This window comes from Ovis canadensis, chromosome 5, assembly GCF_042477335.2.
Source record: "Ovis canadensis isolate MfBH-ARS-UI-01 breed Bighorn chromosome 5, ARS-UI_OviCan_v2, whole genome shotgun sequence".
NCBI lineage: Eukaryota > Metazoa > Chordata > Mammalia > Artiodactyla > Bovidae > Ovis > Ovis canadensis.
In genome coordinates this window covers 31,498,335-31,518,736 of record NC_091249.1, presented here as the reverse complement: position 1 = coordinate 31,518,736, position 20,402 = coordinate 31,498,335, and the positions used below count along the sequence as shown (strand labels likewise).

At 46.8% G+C, this 20,402-nt stretch overlaps 1 protein-coding gene across 5 annotated transcripts in view; it reads right to left on the bottom strand.

Annotated features, from left to right (window-relative positions):
* The window catches only part of SAFB2 (scaffold attachment factor B2), a 29,078-nt gene that overhangs the window by 4,779 nt on the left and 3,897 nt on the right, over positions 1–20,402 (bottom strand). For all 5 annotated transcript variants that reach the window (XR_011257208.1, XR_011257209.1, XR_011257211.1 and 2 more), the window contains exons 3-15: positions 18,374–18,438; positions 18,082–18,285; positions 15,908–15,970; positions 15,187–15,214; positions 13,756–14,266; positions 13,279–13,328; positions 12,671–12,771; positions 9,923–10,072; positions 9,722–9,834; positions 6,124–6,254; positions 4,730–4,821; positions 1,947–2,083; positions 735–1,025 (exon numbers count right to left, since the gene is read on the bottom strand). Coding sequence is in view for 1 of the 5 variants with exons in the window: in XM_069591389.1 (XP_069447490.1) it covers positions 735–1,025; positions 1,947–2,083; positions 4,730–4,821; positions 6,124–6,254; positions 9,722–9,834; positions 9,923–10,072; positions 12,671–12,771; positions 13,279–13,328; positions 13,756–14,266; positions 15,187–15,214; positions 15,908–15,970; positions 18,082–18,285; positions 18,374–18,438 (1,936 nt within the window). In the remaining 4 variants the exon portion in view is untranslated. The remainder of the gene's footprint in view (positions 1–734; positions 1,026–1,946; positions 2,084–4,729; positions 4,822–6,123; positions 6,255–9,721; positions 9,835–9,922; positions 10,073–12,670; positions 12,772–13,278; positions 13,329–13,755; positions 14,267–15,186; positions 15,215–15,907; positions 15,971–18,081; positions 18,286–18,373; positions 18,439–20,402) is intronic.

Sequence of the window (20,402 nt, the reverse complement as noted above, 5' to 3'; positions counted from 1 at the left end):
TAAAAACCCCAAACTACCAAAAGGCACCCTGGCATTCTCATTTGACAGTCCTGAAAGAAGAACCACTGCGTGAACTAATTGTATCACAAGGCTGTTAATACCTTGATCCCCACAAGAGCGCAAATGCAAGTAAAATGAAATATTTGATTCTCCAGAAACAACGTTCTGAGTTACCACATTTCCAACTCGTCATCTATGGTAATCTGAACTTCTCTCCGTGCTTTTCAGAAGCAAAGGGAATTAGATCGGGTGACAGCGAACTACACACAACTTGGGATGGTCTCCAATTATCTTCTTCCTGATTTTTACTAGAAAATTAGGCTCAAAGGTGGTGGGGTGATGGGAGACCGTCAGTTAAGCAGCTCAGAGAAGGCGGAGAGAGATAAACCTCCTTTCTTAGAAGGCAACCTGCTTTTCCACAGCACCGTCTCTGTGACTCTCACTCCAGGGAGGACATGTGAGCCCGAAGGAGACGGCAGGGAACACGGCCTAACGCATGCCTGCCTGTCTCCTCCCCACTAGACAGTGTCAAGCTCCCCTAGGAACCACAGCGCCGATGAAAGGACTGCCAAGGCAAGAGCATCACCAAGCCTCCAGCAAGTGGCAGCTCTGGAGATACTCTACTAGCTGCGGAGGCGGCAGCTACGAGCTCTGCCCAGGTGTCCATCTTCAGCACTCCCAACTCCCCACACCAAGGTGGACGCAGCCACACCCCGCTCTGGCTGTGGCCTTACCGCCCAATGTCGTAGGGCCTCCTGACCACCGACCGCCGCTCCTGCTCATAGCGTAGCTGCTCCTGCTGGTGCCGCAGCTCCTCACGCTCCCGCTGGATACGTTCCTGCTCACGCCGGCGCTCCCGCTCCACGCGCTCCCGCTCCCGCTCCAGCCGTTCACGCTCCAGGCGCTCCCGCTCCAGGCGCTGCCACTGGCGGTCAAGCTGCTCGCGTTCCCGCTCCAGCCGCGCCTTCTCCTTGCCCTCATGGAAGGCCTCCAGGCGCTGTTCCCGCTCCCGCTGCTCACGCTCTCTGCAGACACAGGAAGGCCACCCTGACTTTCCCACATGGTGGCGCCTGGGCACCGAGGTCCTCGGAGGGAGCCTGGACACATCAAGCTCCTGGATGTGACCTGGCTGCCCCCTCACAGGCTCCAACCCGCCCCTTGAACTGCTCTGATCATCCAGAAACCCCAAACTTCATCCTTTCCCCTTCTCTAACTAGCAAAACCAGGGTGAGCTGGGAGGGAGGGATGATGGCGAGTAGACACAGAGCCTCAGGTCCAGACCAGGAGGACCTGCTCAAAGAGCACCAGAATGAAACCACAGGTAAACGGCAGAAAAGTAAAGAAAGCAAAGGATAACCGCTACCCTGAAGTTCCTGAGCAGATAAAACCCTGGAGACACGGATGACAGCCACTCTCCTTGAGAGGCAACTCATGCTTCTTTTTGTCACCCTTTCCCTCTCCGAGGGTGTACGTTTAACACGTGGCATTTTGAAAGGGACCTAAGATGGTGTGGGGACAGGAGAAAGCCAGGCACCAGTGAAGGAATCATAGGTCTTGCCCCTCAGCCACCGCACATAGGAGCTGGCACAGGAGCTGGGGATGCCCCCCTGCTCTCCTCACTCGCTCCCAGGGCGCCAGGGAAGGCTCTACACCAAGGGCACAAACTGGAGAAGCTGTTGATCCAGTTTGGTGGGGAAAACTGAGGTCTCAACCCCAGAGACCCTCCTCTGTCAAAGCCACAGGTGGCCTGGGTACGTGTGCTACCTGGGCCAGGGCACAACTTCAGCCAGAGGAGATGCTGCTGAGCAGAAACAGGCTTGGACGACTGTGCTGGGACGACTACGTCGTGGGGTGGGTGGGTGCAGCATGGACAGCAGGAGGCCAGCAAGCCCAGGCTACTGGCTTGGGAGGAAGGGCAATCCCCCCCGAGAAGAGACCCCACTCACCGCCGCCTCTCTGTCTCTCGGATCTCCCGCTCCCGCTGCCTCTGGCGCTCTCGCTCCCTCTGTTCTTTGATTTTATCAAACGACAGGATGTCTCTCTTCTCCTTGCTTTCCGACTTGCGATCCTGACTCTTTGAGCTCTGTTGACCAAAACTGGCTTATTAATGTCAGGAAAATGATGATGACAAACATAGGAGGCAAGTGGAATTAGCATGTCTGGACTAGACTAAGAACCTTGGGTCCCCTGGGGTTTACAGGGAGGCCCCAGCACAGGTTGCCTCACTGTGTGAGTTCTGACGCTACAGCCTTGCTTTCAAATCTTGCAAAGGGCATTAATGAAAGAGAAGGGGTAGAGTAAAACCTCAGCAAGCAGTTTCTCTGAAATCGCAGAGCCAAGCGCTCTGCATTATCTACAGCAAAACCAGGCTCCCCAGAGGCACAGGGCAGGCGCACCAGCCCCCGCGGCAATCCCTCTGCTCGGTGGGGTCACCCCTCGACCGCTGGTTCAGGGCTCAGGCAGGAGGCCTCCATACAGAGCAAGCCAAAGGCCCACAGGTGTAAACCAGCACTCCAGATAAAGCAGAGTACTGTGAGCACTTCTGTGCTCTTCCATTTCTGGGAGAAGGCAAGAAACACTGACAAATGACTTCCATTCTGAGGCTCTCCAAGGCTGGGGCTCCCACACTGGCCACAAGCCAGCCTCTCCTGGAGGGTTTTGTGTAACTCAGAACCCAGGGCTTCCTGTGGACCCACTGCCTCACAATTCCCAGGGAAGGAACCTGGGATACGTTCTTTAAAAAGCTCCTCAGCAGTCTTTTCTTAACTAGCTCACAGAGGGGCAAAATATCAACGAAAAACAAAGCAATCCAAAAGAAAGAAAGTGAAAGGTCATAACCAAACATTTTACTGAAGAGGGAAAAAAAAGGAGGGGATACAGAGGAGACCTGTCCACGCTCATTACAAGGACAGGTTCACAACCCCAAACACCGCAATGATCTGCAAGGAGGGCAGAATTGGGAGTCTGAGCCCACACTGCAGGTTGGAGAAGGGAAGGACAGACGGCTTACATCCTGAGGTACAGATGTCATCTGCTGGGGAGGATGGTGTGGCAGTGGCGAGGGGAGAGGTGTGTGTCTCACATTGGGTTCCCGGGTCCACAGCCTGCCCTAGGCACTTTTTAGTGGCCTGGCACATGCCAGTGTCCTCCATAACCTTTCTGAAGGGCACTCAATGAGCATCTACCACAACAAACAATGTGTCTGCAGCTCTGGACCTGCCCTGACAAATGGCATACCCACAAATGCTGCGTCCAGAGGGGACGTGGAGACAGCCCAGTGTCCATCAGCAGGGGCCTTGGTCAAAATGACCACGGTACACCCACAGCTCAGTAGTAAAGCTTTACCAGGAAAAGGACACCCCCCCACACACACACCTGGATGGATTTCAGGGATACTATGCTGAGGGCAAAGACCAATCTCAAGGTCATGGTTGTATGATTTCATACACACATTTTCAGGACACCATGCTGGTGACAAAAAAAAACCGCTCACAGGCTTCCAGCGCTGGGGATGGACTGGCGGGGTGGGCAACGTTACAGGGGTGTCTAGGAGGAGACCTCTGTGCTGAGGGACCAGGTGTGCACGTGGACTCAAGTGGCAGGACTCAAGTCTACACTGCTGACAAAGTGTCCTGGTGCTGCCCCACCTCCACAGTTAACTGGGACCGAGCCACCCGGCAGGTTCTTGGGACCTCTGTGCTATCTCTGACAACTTCCTATGAATCTATAATCACTTCGAAATTTGAACTTTAAAGCCGACCTTTTTGTCTCATATATAAAGCTTCACAAGACAGCACCGATGTGCACAGCAAGTCCCAGGAGGCCCAGGCCCCATGGTGCTGTGCGTGTAGATACGCAAGTGGCAGGTGCACTGGCCGCTGAGAGGGGCCCATGCAGAGCGGAGGCTTCCGCTTTGCTTACCTCATCTCTTTCTGTACTAGTTGTATTTCTCATCAAGTTTACATTTTTGTTTAACATCAGAGTTATCTGGCTGGTGAGATTATTGGCCTTCCTTGGTTTTTCTCTGTATTTTATGATTCTCCTCAGGGGAACACAGCATTGGGAACTGCCGCTTTATGGACCCCATGTGCTCATTTCAAAATTAAGCCTCAACATCATAAAGTGCTCTTAGGTGAACACTGCTAGCTCTGTATTCACTAAAAGGGTACTGCTCTCCTCGCTAATGTTTTAGTTAGAACCTTCAGCTGGGAAGCAAAGGGTTCAGTTTGCCAGAGTAGAAAAAGTAAAAGAAGAAGCAATCAGCTTGCCTGTGGTGCAGGCCACACAGGCAACGGAGCTCACTCTCTGATCATGAAAGAGAGGCAGGTGGGCTCAACTTGTCTTTTTGGTTAATTTAATAAAAAACTAGAAAAACAGCTACAGAAAATGAGCAGAACCTGCCTTCCAGCCTGACAAGCCCTAGGCCTTGCCCATTCTATCCAGTTCATGAATCAGCTCTCCTGGAAGATGGTATAGAATAACAGGACTGGCAAAGGGTCAACTTGTTTATGGGCTACAAACATAGTTAAGGATTGTTTCAGAGTAAGTTTCAGAACCTAATCCATGTCTGTGCACAGTCTTGTTATTAATAGCAACATGTCTCCTAAGTACTTCAAAGAACCTTAACATTTCAAGAGTGAAACAATGCTGTTCTCGTAACACAAATCAATGTGGTTGTTAAACCGTCACTGGAACCGGCGGGACTCGAGAAGGCAGGGGCAATACTCACTCTCTCCTTTGACCTGCTTGTGGTTTTCACACTGATGACAGGCTCCCCTTTGGATTTATCCATCACAACAGTTCGTTCCATTCCTCTGCTTCCTTCAGGAAAAAACACACCGTCTATGAACACATGTCGACACCCTCCCTCCCCGACCACAGGTGGGCCCCAGGCTGACTGGGGGCTCTGGACACGCCTTCCACGGACTGCTGCTAAGCTCTGGAGCCTTGGTGCCCCTACTCGCCTCTCCGATGTGATAAAAAGCGCTGCTGACATGGCAACATTGGGTGTGAAGTGGCTGGTGTCCCCCGACTGGCCTTTACTCATCTGGGGTGATCTGTTCGAATCTTACGGCATAAATGAGGATCAAAGTGCATTCTGCAATATGGGTGCAAACATTTGCTACCTGCAGGCTTCCTTCACCCCCACACTAAACCCCAGCAGCTTCAAGGTGAACCCAATAGGACGTGTGTTCCACCCACACATCTTGGGGGAGCTCTACACAACCCAGGCCCCCATATTCCAAGTCAGATGCTGCCTGCAAGCTCATGCGCCCTGCCAGATGGGTGAGCTCCCCTCATTCATCTTCCACAATGAAGGCTTCCAAACTGATTTTCTCTCAACAACACAATTAGCAGGCTCTAACCACCCCAACAATTACTGATTTAGGGACATTTACAATACTTAAGGAACATCTTAAAAAACAAGCCTGTCTTGAAACTGCTGGCAAATTATCCCAAACACTTGAGATGTAACTTGTAATGTGCTGTATCAAATTCCCAGGCTCCAGATGGCTGGGTTTTGTTTGTTTTATTGGGGGGTTGGGGAGGGGGAGGGTGCACATGTTGATTTTATTTTTTCAACAAAGTGCTCTGTGGACTCATGCAAACCTGAAGGTCAGAGTACAATCAACGTTGATAAAATGACAACAGAGGTGAGGTGCCCCACGTGTGGCTGCTGCAATGGTGCAATGGGTGTACATCCTGAGACTTCTGTTTTCTATTTTTCCCTTTTTAAAAAAAAAAAAACAACTATATCTAGTGTTAACATAAATGCAGGAAAAACTTGATGACAGAAGAGCAGAATCTCACGGAATCAGTCACATGAACCCAGGGCACCTGGCTCTTGCAAATCCCACACTTTATTCTGCCAGAGACTCAGGAAAAGCAAATACCCAGGTCACTGAGCCACCGATCAACACAGACCCTGACCAGGAAAGCTCTGGGTCTCTGATGCTGCAAACAAGCTCCCTTCAGCCACTTCATCGCCGAGGCTCTGGTGCTCTCAGCACTTCCTGTACTCAACTCAGCTCAGCAAAGGGCACCTGCTAGGCCCTCACTCCACACGCCCACTCACCACCCTTGCCATCTCTTCCTGTCTTGTCAACACATAACACTCATCACCTGATTTCGTGACTCTGGACCGATTTTCAGGTCCTGATTTCAGCTCGTTTTCATCTTTCTCTTCCTTTTTAATGTCTTCAGGCTCTTTTTCCTCCTTTTTCTCCATCTTCTCTTCCTTCTTAATGATGGTTCTGTGTACAAAGAAACAAAGTTACCACACCTGAACTCCTGAGAGTCCCACAGGAGCAGGTCATTCTTTCACACACAGCAAACCTGTCTGCTGGCAGTCAAAGGGGTAGAATTATTTGAAAACCATGGGAAAGATAATACCCTCTTCAGATACAGCCCCTTCCCACTGAAGTTCCCTGCTACACCTAGAAACCTGCTGGATGACACTGAAGGCTCACAGGGTGTTTTCCCCAAATGCTAAATGCACCAGTACATCAACAGACCCACAAGCAGACATAGAAACATCCCAACTGTATAGAAGAGCCTGTTAAAGACTAATTTCAAATGCTTCCTTTTGTATTTGTGGAATATTATTTTTATCTTTTGTAGGAAAAAAACACTTTTCCCAATAAGTAGAGTGTAAAACCGAATGGAGGTTCAGCACAAGGATGGGTGGTGCCGCCGCCTGAAGCAGCGGTTCCCACCTGGACCACCACACTCGGGGGAGGCTCAATGCCATGTGATGTGCCAGCAAACATGAAAGCCGTTAGTACTGTTTCAACTGAAGGCAATCTCCTGCTAAGCAGTCAAGTACCTCACGGGTGCCATTCAAACAGTCTCCCACATCCTCTACTGGTGTTCGTCTCAGTCCACTCTTACTGAATGCCCGCTGCATGCTAGGGTCCAGGCTGGGAAAACCAGGCCCCATGAGGTCTGCTAACAGGCACCCCCTGCCCTCTCTTCTCACCAACCAGGCAGAGTGTGGGAGGCCCGAGGAGTCCTCTCCTAGGTGCCCCTCAGCTCACCCTTCCTTCCTCCTAAACTTCACGCACGAAGCTATCATCTTTAATTGGAACCATTCACTCTAAATGCTTGTAATGTACTACTTTCCCTTTAAAACACAAAACACTATAGATACAGCTCAAGTCTGCACCCTGAGACAGCCACCACGGATGCCTTTACTGTCAATCACGTGGCTCCGCCTCTCCTGGCTTTACATGCATGTTCCTATAACCATGACGCCCTCCAGCGATGCTCTAAGCTCCTTAAGACTGACACAGCAGGATGGTCCTTGTGCTGCCCTATCACACCTTCCAACCCATGCTCTGCCCATCAAGCTGTGTAGACACAACTGCACAGATGTGGGTCCTTTCGCCTGCTGCACCACAGTCCTGTTATTCACCTGGTTCTCCTCTGACAGACTAGAGATTGCTTCCTGGTCACTATGTGACTGCAAGAGAAGTCCCCAGGAAACGCCTTTGACATGCTTCTTCCACTCGGTGTGGGAACCCTCTCCCTCCCAGGAGACCTAAAAGACATCTTGAAAGGAGATGCCTCCTACTTGTTCCAGACTCACATGCCACCTCCTAGACTCAAAGGGACTTCTCAGTATCACAAAGGTAAGTGATTTCTTCTTCTATTTTTTTTTTTTTTTTGGTTGCACTGTATGTCTTGTGGGATCTTCGTTCCCTGGCTAGGGACTAAACCTGGGCCATTGGCGGTAAAAACACAAGAGTCCTAACTACTGGACCAGCAAGGAATTTCCTAAAAAGCAATTTCTAAAACACTAGATGCATATATACACCAAAAGTGTCAGCCCTGGGTAGTGATATTATACTTGACATCTGAGTGCACTTTCTAAACGGCAATTTCATAAAAACTCATCCAAGACCAGCCCCCTCTTCAAGAAAAGCTTCTCTATGTCCCTTATGCTGATTTCCAAACCTAGAAATTCTCAAAACGAAAGGTCAACAAGGGTGTCCACTGAAGAAAGAGTAAGATTAAAATCAAATTATAAAATGCTCCTAGATCACCTATGTAAGAGCAGTCTGGTTTCAAACAACTTAAGCTTGTCACCCAGTTGAGTGCCCCTACACGGGGGAAGAGCACCTGCTTGCCACAGGCCCATTCCATTCCTTTCCCAGCTGCGCCTCCTTCCACGCAGAGCACAGGCCTCACAGCATCATTCCACTGGTTGCGGAATCCGCCTGACAAGGGCTCACTAAGGGGCCTGCACTCCCTTCCTTGCCCCCGTGGCTTCCTGTGTTCTACCAGAATTGGTTTCCAGAACCTCTGACAGGATGTGTCTCTTCGGAGAAGTTGCCGATAAAATTACCATCTCACCCCTAATACAAAAAGGCTCACCTGACATGCATTTCTCCAGGGTTTATGAATTCCAATTTGGCTATTTCATTTCCAATAAAGATCAACAAGAACATCCTTAAAAACTAAGTTTAACTTATGAATATAATTTTGCCCCTAAGCATGTTTACTTAACCATAAATGTTCTTACATCAAAAAAAAAGGAGAACAGAATTATAGAAGACTGACATTCTCAGCGAAGGATTCAACTTTTAGAGTGTAAGTGGACCTAGAAATGAGCATAAATTGTGCTGCCAATACAAACTCACAGCAGATACTCTACCTTCTAAGAAAGGCACCCTGTCAGGCACGTCAACAGTCTACCTCCTCAAAAGACATAAGCCTACTGTTTTGATAAAAGTATCAACAGGGAATGCCTGCTTTGAAAGATCTGTCCTTGTTTTCATCTTGATTAAAGATGCAGATCACCTCCTTTATAAAAATAGTACCTCAGACCTGCAGTTCCCAAACTATAGTTCAAGGTACACCAGGATGGGTCAACTCACAAGTGCTCTGGGATATTTTAAATTTTGAAAAGAAAAAAAAATATACGTTATATGTCAGATGCTAGGTGAACTAGGAGCTTTTGGTTACTCATCTCAATATGAAATCAGGGTATACTCCTTTGGGTAACACTGGCTTTGCAAAGCTGGGCTTCTGTAGTTACTGTGATAAAATATAAGAACTGCACAAAAATCAGTGTGGATCAGGAAAGATTTCAAGGTTTGCAAGGCCGTGCAACAGCTCAGAATGTCAAGAATGGACTCTTGAACAATGTGGGGTTTGGGGTGCTGATCTATCACATAGTCGAAATCAACTTATAACTTCATAATCAGCCCTTCCTATCCACATGGTTCGACATTTGCAGTTTTAATCAACTCCAGCCCCACAGTGCTGTCATTATTTACTCCTGAAAAAGCTCCCTGTGTAAGCGGACCCACTCAGTTCAAATTTGCCTTGCCAAAAGATCTTTTAGTCTGTTATCTGTTTCAACAGATAACTAACTTGTTTGAACATAAATCTCTATGCTGTGCTCAATCGTGTCTGACTCTTTGCAACCCCATGAACTGCATGTAGCCTGCCAGGCTCCTGCGTCCATGGGAATTTCCAAGCAAGAATACTGGAGTGGTTTGTTACTTCCTCCTCCAGGGGATCTTCCTGACCCAGGGATCAAACCCGTATCTCCTGCATTGGCAGGCGGATTCTTTATCACAGCAAATCGCTGGCTCAGCGATTTGAACATGAATATTAAGATGCAAAACCACCTGAGATTTAAATGAGGAGCTGGTGACCCAGCGGCTGCCACTTGCTGTCCTCCCAAAAGAAAGGTTTTTAAAAAGCACCTTACTTTTCAACTTTGATCTCCACTGAATGATGTCTGTCAACACTAGACAATTTTTCCTTCTTCACTTCGCACTCTTTTCTGTCAGACAGCTTTTTCCCAGAAGGTTCGTTTTTGGCCTAAAACACAACATAGATAGAAATGGCTCAGGGACCAGGTCTTCTGGCCTGTGAATCCTGCAAGTTCCAGCAGCAAGGACGGCCTTACCTTCTCAACAGAGATCATCCTTCCATGAAGCTCAGTTCTGTGGAGATGGCTGATACACTTTGTGGCCTCGTCAGATGTTGACATGGTGACAAACCCATAGCACCGGGCCCCAGGACTGCGGGCATTGGTCACCACTTTGGCTCCAACAACCTTCATGAGAAAGGGTACTCTAATTTTCTCATAAAAATAACCACACTATGTGTCAAAAATTACCTGCAATTAATTGATCATCAGAATTATTTCTACTTGTTTGCACTTTTCTGAAATTGTTGTTCCTTGCAAGGATTTATTAAAGTACTTCTAATTAATCCTGACCTATCAAAATACAACTGCTTTTGATACAAGATCAACTCTCACAATGACAATATAAATAACAAAAGCTAAAGACAGACGTCAGTAACCACAACTTCAGTAACCTCGAGACAAATGAAACTGGAAATACAAGATGCAGCAAAAGAAGTTCTAAGGGGAAAGTTCATTGCAATGAATGCCCACATCAAGACACAAGAAAAAACTCTAATAGATAATGGAAGGAATCAGAATGCAAACTAGTCACATATACCGGATACAGCTAATTAGCCATATATCATCAAAAACACGTAATGCAAAGTCAAGCAGAGAAAACAGGTACAAGTCACTCCCCCCCCCCAAAAAAAACATGGCACAGGGCAAGATGACAGATTTAAAGCCCACCATACCAATGCTCGTGTCAAATGTAAATATTCCCAGAGGACATTCGAAGTGGCAGTTGGGACACACAGAGCGCCTGAGACACGTGAGCCTGGGCTTCGGCTCTGACCTCCTCTGACTCAGCTGGTCAACGAGAACAAGTTTGCTCCTCTCTCTGGACCTCCTGTACCCAGCTCTAAGATGGTGAGGGGACCCATGCTCCCCCTAGGGTCCCAGCAGACCCTGACATTCATGGTTTTCCACATGGGGATAGAGAACCACTGCCCACCCTGCAAAGGGAAGCCCCGATATGTCCAAAGCACCCCATACAGGGCCAAAAGGCAAAGAGCCTCTGCTGAGAGGGACACAGATGTCAGTTCTCACATCAGAGATGAAGTTCTGCTTTCTCCCCTCTCCTCAAGGTGAGGGGCTGGGTCATTTGAGCATTCCATCCAACTAGTTAGCCATGCCAAGGCATCACTTCTAATGGCAGGTAAGCCCAAGTGAGAACGACACCACAGAAAGCTCCCAGTTCCCTGTCGGCGCCCCCTCCCCGAATCCCGCCCCCCGCCATCAAGCTTCTTGCGGATCAAGCCTCCGTCTGCACAAGCCAGTCCCAGTCCCACTGCACACCCAGTCGCACACCGAGGCCCACCTCAGGGCCTCCCTGCGTCCTGCTGCCTTGGTCCTGCTGCCAGGCACACTCGACACTCAGGTCTTGGCCTAAATGTCACATCCTCAGTGATGAATCACTGACTCCACCTTCCAAGTCTAAATTAGATCTTTCTACCACACAATGATGGCAGGCGGTAATCTTCAATATACTTAAAAATAAATACATATGGCATGTTGCAGTAAGTTATTTTCCATCAGATGTTAAGACCTAGAACAATGCCTTGTTATCTGTTTCAGCTTTACAATCAGCGAAAGTCGTTCAGTCATGTCTCTTTTGAGACTCCATGCAATTTTCCAGGACAGAATACTGGAGTGGGTAGCCTTTCCCTTCTCCAGGGCATCTTCCCAGCACAGGGATTGAACCCAGGTCTCCCGCACTGCAGACGGATTATTTACCAGCTAAGCCACAAAGGAAGCCCAAGAATACTGGAATGGGTAGCCTATCCCTTCTCCAGCGGATCTTCCCGACCCAGGAATCAAATCAGTCTCCTGCGTTGCAGGTGGATTCTTTACCGAGTCATCAAGAGAAGCCCAGTGCCTGACTGTAAATAAGTTAATAAATAGGTTTTGGCATAGTAGCGTTTTACATCCTTCCAAATGCTTCTTCAGGGTCTTGTCCGCTTCAGTGCCTAATTTCTCATCAAGGAACAAAGCCCCGAGCAAAGGAATGATGACCGGGCAGCCAGGATGGCACAGCAACCTGGAACCCCTGCCACCTCCTGCTGAGTGGTACCCTGCTGACTTCTCCCACCCACCACGGACCCCCAGGAGACCAGGAGATTGCTTCATTAGCTAATTCCACGACAACAGAATCGTTCTTAAACATTCCTCAGAAGTTTCTGAATTGTAATATTTTCCTCCTGCCTCCATGACCGGGAGTTGATTTATTTTTAAGCCACCATCCTGTTCAAATTCTCCAATTATGTACTTAAGATGCTAGAAGATATACGGAGACCAACTCTTCACTTACTGTTAAGGGGGAAAATCTCAGCATGCCAGCTGCCAGTGTTTTTTTCTAATTGCTCCACAGCACGTGGAATCTTCCCAGATCAGGGATCGAACCTGCGTCCCCTGCATTGGCAGGAAGATTCCTAACCACTAGACCACCAGGGAAGTCCCAGTTTGCAGTCTGGTATTGGCTAAAAGACAGTTTGTTCAAAAGAAGCTGCAAAGCACAGCAGGGACATGGAGACTGTAGTTTTACACACCTTCTCTGAGCAGCACCTACAAGCTGTCTGCTCCGCCTGTCATCCACTCTCAACCAGGAGATAAGGTTTACTACCCACAACTGGTTAGGTTCCGCTTACCTCCAAGTTTTTGTTCTTGTCTATTTCTTTTCCCCAACTGGAAATGAAAACCAATATGCCAAGACCAGGCGGGTGGTAGCACATTAGGGGAGCGTACCTTTCCATATTTGCTGAAGAGGTTCTTCAGATCTGTTGCCCGAGTTGTGGAAGACAGTCCACTGACCCATAGATTCCTTCCAGAGCTATTGCTGATTCGACCTGCAGGAGGGAGATGATTATGCTTGGCCTCCTGAGACTGCAGCCCTCTCTTAAACCCTAACGCAATCCAACCTTGATTCCTCTGAGTCAAGAATTTAATTACTGCCAATACATGGGACAGAAAATGAAAAATCTATATCACAAAAACTCAATTTTCTTACTCGAGGAATAATCACACCTGTGCCAGTTACAAACTGAAATGGCATTCAATGATCAGCTCATGACCAAGATAGCAGTTTCTAAAATTCTATCATTTTACAGGTAGAAAAATACCTGTCCTATAAAAGGACTTCTACCATTCCATAAATGAGTCTCAACAAAAACATACGTTCAAAAGCTCATCAACATTTAAAAATTAGTCTCTCAAGATACAATTAGCTAGCTGATTAATTCCCGTAATCCATAATAAAACCAAGTACTGGATCCAAATTGTGGATTCCTGCAGACCCCTCCCTCCCAAAATAAGAGATCCGAAGGTGACTCCCTGACATGTAAGTTGAATCATACCTTTTTCATCTTTAACGATTGGCTTTATATCTTTTTCTTCCTTAAAAGAGCTAGAGATAAAAGTTAGTATTACTCGTACAGGAAAAAATAAAAAGAGAACTAAATCAAAAGTATGATATGTGCTAAGACTGAATACCTACCAGAAAATTAGTCAGAAATAAAATTTTAACAGGCACCTTTGCAAGCTTATATTGGAAATCTCAGCCCCCCAATACAATGTCAGATTCTTAAAAATCAATTCTATTTAGCTGACGATAACACTTAACAATTTAAGAGTACAACCATAGCAGGTTGAGGAAAACAAAAGGAATTGAAATCACCCATTAAAAATACACAAAGAGAAATCAAACATTCTTTAGAGGTAAACTACAATTGCATCAGTCTGGCTGGCCAATTGCAGAAAAACAGCTCATGTGTGTCATTAAACGACCAATGAAAAGGAGATAGCGTCTGGTCTAAAACTGAGAAAAAACAAACCTCATTTTCTGATCAGCGCCCTCACTGGCTGAGGACTCTTTAGGAGCCGGAGGGACTTCATTACAAGCTTCAAAAGCAAACTTCTTCACGTCTTCTTTGCTATCCCCGGGGTCCGGGCTTGAGGCTTCCGGGGGCGCTTCCGCGGCCTCCTCGCTACAGGCTTCCGTGTGCTCTGAGGCTTTACTACTCTGCTCAATTGGCTTCTCTAGCCCTACAGGCTCACAGTCCATCCTCTCGTCATCGCCTGTCTGCTCCACGGGCTCCCTTTTCACTACCGCTAACAGGGTGTCTGCCTTGCTCGACTGAGCGTGTGCTGTTGACTCGTTGGCCAAATCTAAATCACCCTCCTCCGGATGGGCGCTGTCAAAAAGGTCCTCTTCCTCCGCAAGTTTTCTGTCTGGCCCCACGCTACTTGTTTCCTGTGCAAATGGCTGCTCCAGCTCGGAACCTTCTTCTTTTACTGGCTCAGATTTACAAGTTTCCCCCAAAATGTCGAGTATTTTCTCATTTTCTACGGATTTAACAGGAATAGAATGGCACAAGGTTTAATTACCAGGGAAATAAAGCAATCACAAATGCGGAACTGGCACGGCGGCCACACTAACACGAAGAGAACTGCTAGCTACACAGAGATTGGAAAACCCGCGGGTACACACACTTAACACTGGTTACACTACCTGCACTCCGACCGACTATAGAGTAAGCCTCTATGCTACATGGAAGAGAAAAGGCCCCCACAGATTTAAACACCTACAACCGTGTGACAGCTTCTCGACAGTCTCGTCCATGTTTTTGTTCAAGTATGGGTCTTCTCCTTATTTTTCCAGTGTCCAAGGTGCTGAATTGAACGCGATCACCATTCAAGGACAGCTCGACCTTCAAATTTCTTTGAATTTCTTTTAACAGAACAGTCCAATAGGAAAACCAGAAATTTCCGCCGGAGGAGACAAATGCAGTCCAGAAGGGGACCAACACGTTGGAAATTTTCGTGGAGAAACTCTGGTTCCTCTTCTGGAATTCAGTCACTTCTCAGGCAATCAGCGCCCTGACCACCGCTTTGTCCTACCTTCACTGCATTAATCTAACGACTGCAGGAAATAATACAAGACCTGATTCATGTGTAGAAACACATGGAAGAATCACCGGGGAAAGTGGGGCAGGGGAAGTACTTAAATGCCACTCTACATGGTTAGAGAGACGAAAGTCATCACTACATCTCACTTAACATATCTGACCTCCAGAAACCAGAACAGCACTTCCATAGATCTGGTGATACGAATGGGTTTCCAATCTCTGATCCTTGTACGATCTGGATTGTCCACCATTAAAATAATTCATAAGACCATAAAAAAGCTTAAAATATATAAACAGCTTTAAAAGAAAAGTGGGAAGACTTTCAAACCATAACTGTTGTGTTTCTCTTATCAGTACCTGGCTCCAACAGAGGTTCTTCAATATCCTATTGAGAAAAAGAAAAGACAAAACTCACAGAGCACTTTAATGTTAGCCCGTCCAATCCCCCCTTGCAGTTAGGCCTCTGCAATCGGCAACAACTTCCCAGTCCAGGCAGAGATCACACAGATGACTGCTTTAGACATCACACCAGATCTGAGAAAAATCTCTCTCCCAACATGGAACTTTATGTGTAACAGAACGTGTCAACAAAACCATTTCTCCACCCTGCTGGACAGCTCTCCCTAACTCCACCCTGACTGAAGACACTAGCTCCTGCACTTTGTGAGTCCGGCCCACCTATTTCTGCAGCCCTCCACCTCACTTCCACCTTGTTTTGTCCATCCTTGCAACAGGCCCCAAAGTCTTTACCCTTTCAACTGGCTAATTTGACTGGCTTGCCAGACCTCAACTCTTGACAGAGAAACTCCTCTGGGAAGCCCTCTAGTGTTTGTGTAACCCAATCACCTGCACTTCTCCCTTCTGGTTACATTCTTGTTGGTCATTAACACCATGCCCACTAGGCTGCAAACCCTGACCCTGACAATTTAGCTCACCCGCTTATGCTCAGCTTCCCGCAGGACCAAAGTGCAATGGGTTGTTTATACACACACACGCACTCTCACTCATTCTTTTTAACTGTGGAAAATTCACCACTCATGTCAGGTTTCTAGCTGTGCAGAACCAGACAGTAACCTACCGGAGGTACTTTGAAGTCCAATGATGAAGCATCCAAAGTGTTCTCGAAGCCTTCACCATCAACCTGAAAGAAAAAGCGCCAAGACCTCTTTGCAGAGACAGAATTATGAGTGCCAAGGCCCACAGCGCACCACTTTCCAGGCCACCTACAGATCTGTTTTCTTCACGATGCCAAACACCATCTGCAAACCCACTGCTGGATCCCAGCGGCTGCCCCTCAGCCACAGGGGATATGTCCCAAAGTCTAGTGGCTATCTAAAACTTCAGACAGCATCAGGCCTTAAACATCACGTTTTTCCATACCAATGGACAGGGAGTACATACACACCATGGATACACTGGACAAAAGCATGATTTCTGTCCTGGTGAGGATGGTGCAAGGTTTCATCATGTTACTCCGAATGGCATGTAATTTAGAACGTTTAAGAACTATTTTATTTCCTCTAATATTTTTAGACCCCAGTTGACCACAGGTAACTGAAACCTCAGAAAGCAAAACCGTGGGTAAGGGGGGGATGATGTTACTCTGTTGATCACCTGCCTCCCTGCTTCTAGGCCCGCTCCAGGATCAGGCAGCCCTAGCATCTCTGACAGTGGCTCACGGCAGCTGGCACTCTGGCAGCACCAACTGAATGAACGAACGAGTGAGCAGATTCATTCTCCAGGCAGTTTCCCCACACTGGTGGTCAGCATACACTACCCAGCCTCAGATTTCTGAAGCTGACTCAAAGGGAAAGTGAACTTCACATTCCTGATTTTACTTGGTAGTAATTATTTTAAAATAACAATAACCTGGCACTTTCCCCTAGCATACTTTAAAACAAATATTTAACTTGTTTTCTTTTCATTATCTACTAAACAAAGGGTTTCCCTGGTAGTTCCGCTGGTATGGAATCCACCTGCAATGCAGGAGACCCTGGTTCAATTCCTGGGTCAGGAAGATACCATGCAGAAGAGACAGGCTACCCACTCCAGTATTCTTAGGCTTCTCTGGTGGCTTAAATGGTAAAGAATCTGCCTGCAATGTGGGAGACCTGGGTTCGATCCCTGGGTTGGAAAGATCCCCTGGAGGAGGGCATGGCAACCTACTCCAGTATTCTTGTCTAGAGAATCCCCATGGACAGGGGAGCCTGGTGGGCTACAGTCCATAGGGTCGCAGAGAGTCAGATACAACTGAGTGACTAAGCACAGCACAGCATACTAAAGGAAAACTAGTATCTTAAAGGTTATTAAATTTGAAAGCTTTCTAACTTTTTAAGTGAAATACAAAAATATCCCTCCCTAAAGATTTTTTTCTTAGGTTTGAAACCTTTTTGGGGGCAGGGTGGGAAAGGCAGGTCATGCAGCATACAGGATCTTAGTTCCCCAATCACATACTGAACCCATGCACCCTGCTCTAGGAGTACAGAGTCCTAACCAATGGACCACCAGGAAAATCCAGGTTTGAAGCTTATGACCAGGATGTTTCCATTAACCAAGAAGTCAAGTCTATTTTATGGAAATAATTAACACACAATAGGATCACACAGAGAGAATAAACCAAAGCTCCATGGTAGCCTATGTCAAGCTGTGGCAACGTGTGGAATCTGTGACTACTGACCTTAAAGGTTTAAAGCTCAGTCCTATAAGGGTACTTCTTTTCCAGTTTAAAGCTAGAATGCCTTAAATAAAACCAAACTAAGACAGCTGGGCATGCCAAAGTGGTGAGGTTAAACTGGCAACCAGTTCCAGGAGGACCACCAGGAAATTTTATGCCAAAAAGACAAAGTGAAAAGCTGGCACTATGATGTTGCTTAAGAGAATTAAAGTCTTCCCTCATACACAGGAAGTTTGAACTGTTTGTTTTCTTATCTTTCTATAGCTTTTTAAAACCTCTTTTCTTTTCAAAGAAAATACTTTTAACAAGTGTCAGACTTTTGACTTATGCTAAGAATGTGTACCCTACCCAATTATAGAAATATTCTCCAGCATTACAGAGAAGTTATCCATTAGTTAACATCTGATCTGTGTTGAGTTTAAATGGATGCAATTTAACGCCAAGATTTAGACACCAAATGGTGATTTAGCTGCGTGTTATTTAACCAACCATCAGCGTGTTCCGTCTTGGCAGAAGCTCACACAAACAGTGAAGAGCCCCAGGGCTGCAGCATTTTGCACCGTGACTGCGTTACCTACAGCGTGTCCTGTGAACTGAGCCGGGAGCTCCCTCAGTTGTGTGGCCACGTAGTCTTTGCTCTCACAAAGGGATTCCAGGATGCTGTCAGTGCCATCCTCCCCGAAGTCTGGAGCAGTGCTGTTCTCAACTTCGGTTTCTTCTAACACATTAACGTCCATCATGTCAATACTCTGCAAACCCTCCAAACTTGCTTCCATATCCTCCTGTAATGAGGGACGATGAAAGGCGTCAACTACCAGGTGGACTGGGACGCAGAGCTCCTGCCGCCCCCTCTGTTGTCACGGCATCTACCTGCCCATCTCTGGAATCTTCTTCCAGGCCATTGTCTTCAGTACCTTCCTCTTCTGCCTTTTGTTCTAGTAACAGAAAAATTGTTCAGTCAGATAGCACTTGGGTTCTGGCCTTGTAATTAGCTTCTGCAGGACGACACAGCTCAGTCTTGGTGAGAACATGATACAAGGAAGCTGAATGCGACTGTTTGTCTATCACGTACAGTTTTGTCTCAACTGGAACATAAGATCTAGGATTTCTGTAATACCATCAAAGTATTTTGATTCTGCACAAAATAGCCAAAGCTTCAAAAGGTTTCCAAACCAAACTAACACAAACATCCTCAAACAAAAATGAGCAAAGGATAAAAACAGGCATCTCCCAACGAGTAAATTTAAAAAGTCATGTCCATACAGCACCCAAAGAACTACACCCTAAGAGTGTGGGCTGGACAACAGACCTGTGAGGTCCCCTTCGTTCCACCCACTGCATCAAGCCTCTGGCTTTCTGTCATTCTTCAGCCCAGAAGCTTTTTTCTACTCAAGGCAAAAAGGCAAAGGGTACCATAAAGTCTACTTTCACCCTGGGCTCTGCGAATGCGAAAGGACTATTGAGAGTGATGCCAGGTATTCCCAATGGGGCTGGAAGGGAAAGAAAGTGGAAACTCTTAGAAAGTAAGTAAAATCTTTGGGCTCCCTGTTATCAATAGCCTTAAAAATGTACATACCTATGTTCTAGAATTCCCCTTAAGATGTGCAAAACAAAGGTGACCTGTTCTAGAAGGGCATACACAGACTAATATCCCGAAGAAAAGCAAACCATGGCACGTATGTTTACATGTGGGAGGCCAGTATGGGGGGGGGGGGTCAGTGGGGATGTGGGATGTAACAGGGTGATGCCTAGAGACATTGTTAGTGTTACGACGGGCAGTGCTACAGGCATGTAGTGGGCAGCGGCGAAGGATGCTGCCCAGCACACAGTAACACAAAGGACAGCACCCTACCACAAAGCTCTTGGTTCAAACTATCAACATTGCAGAGTCTGCAAACTGCTGTGGCACACCACAGTTTTGCAACTTAAGCATCGGTCTTTATTTTATAGATGTTTAGTTGATTTACAATGTTGTGCTAATTTCTGCTATAAAATAATTCAGTTATACACACACATATATATATCCTTTTTCACATCCTTTCCATTATGGCTTATCACAGGATACTGAACACAGTTGCCTACACTATACAGTAGGACCTTGTTGTTGATCCAACCTATACATGGTAGTTTGCATCTGCTGATCCCAAACCACCACTCCATTGCTCGCCCTACACACCCCACCCTCCACAACCATAACGCTATGTTTGTGAGTCTGAAGAAACCTCAATCAGTGCTCAAAGATGCCAACTGTAATATCCTAAGTATTTCATTTCCCATTATTATCAATGATTACTCAAGAAATGTAGTTTTATTACACACTGTGCTCTTCACATTATTTAATATCCCTCACGATGCTAGCAGGTTTATTATTTGCATCTGACAGGAGAATTTGGTTCTGCTCCAAAGCTGGGACTCAAAAACTGAGCTGTTCCACCTCCCATTATATCTGAACTGGGCATAACCTTTTAAAACACACTACTTAAAATGCTTGATAATTGCACCCAATTTCTCAAGCCTCAGACAGTAGCTTGAAGTGCCTATGAAGAAGGTAAACAGGAGAGAGGCAGACCAAAAAAACCTCACCAGAAAGCACCCTAAGTGAGAGTGAGAAAGATAAACACTGGGCACACAGGCTGCGCCCCAATCCCAAGGGATGGGTCTTGACTAAAAACCGAAGGGTGGGGGAACAGAACAGGGGAATGGCACAGACTATCCAATTTTAATCCCAAATGTAACCTAATTTAGAATGATCTTTCAAAACACACCCAGTTTTCAGCAATTCTGTCCATTTAGATGAGTTGGGGAAAAGGACTCAAGTACTGACTTGCAATGAAACTTTCAAAGTTCAGCTTCCTTTCACTTTTGAAAGGCAGTGGTTACTCACGAATTCCCAGAATCA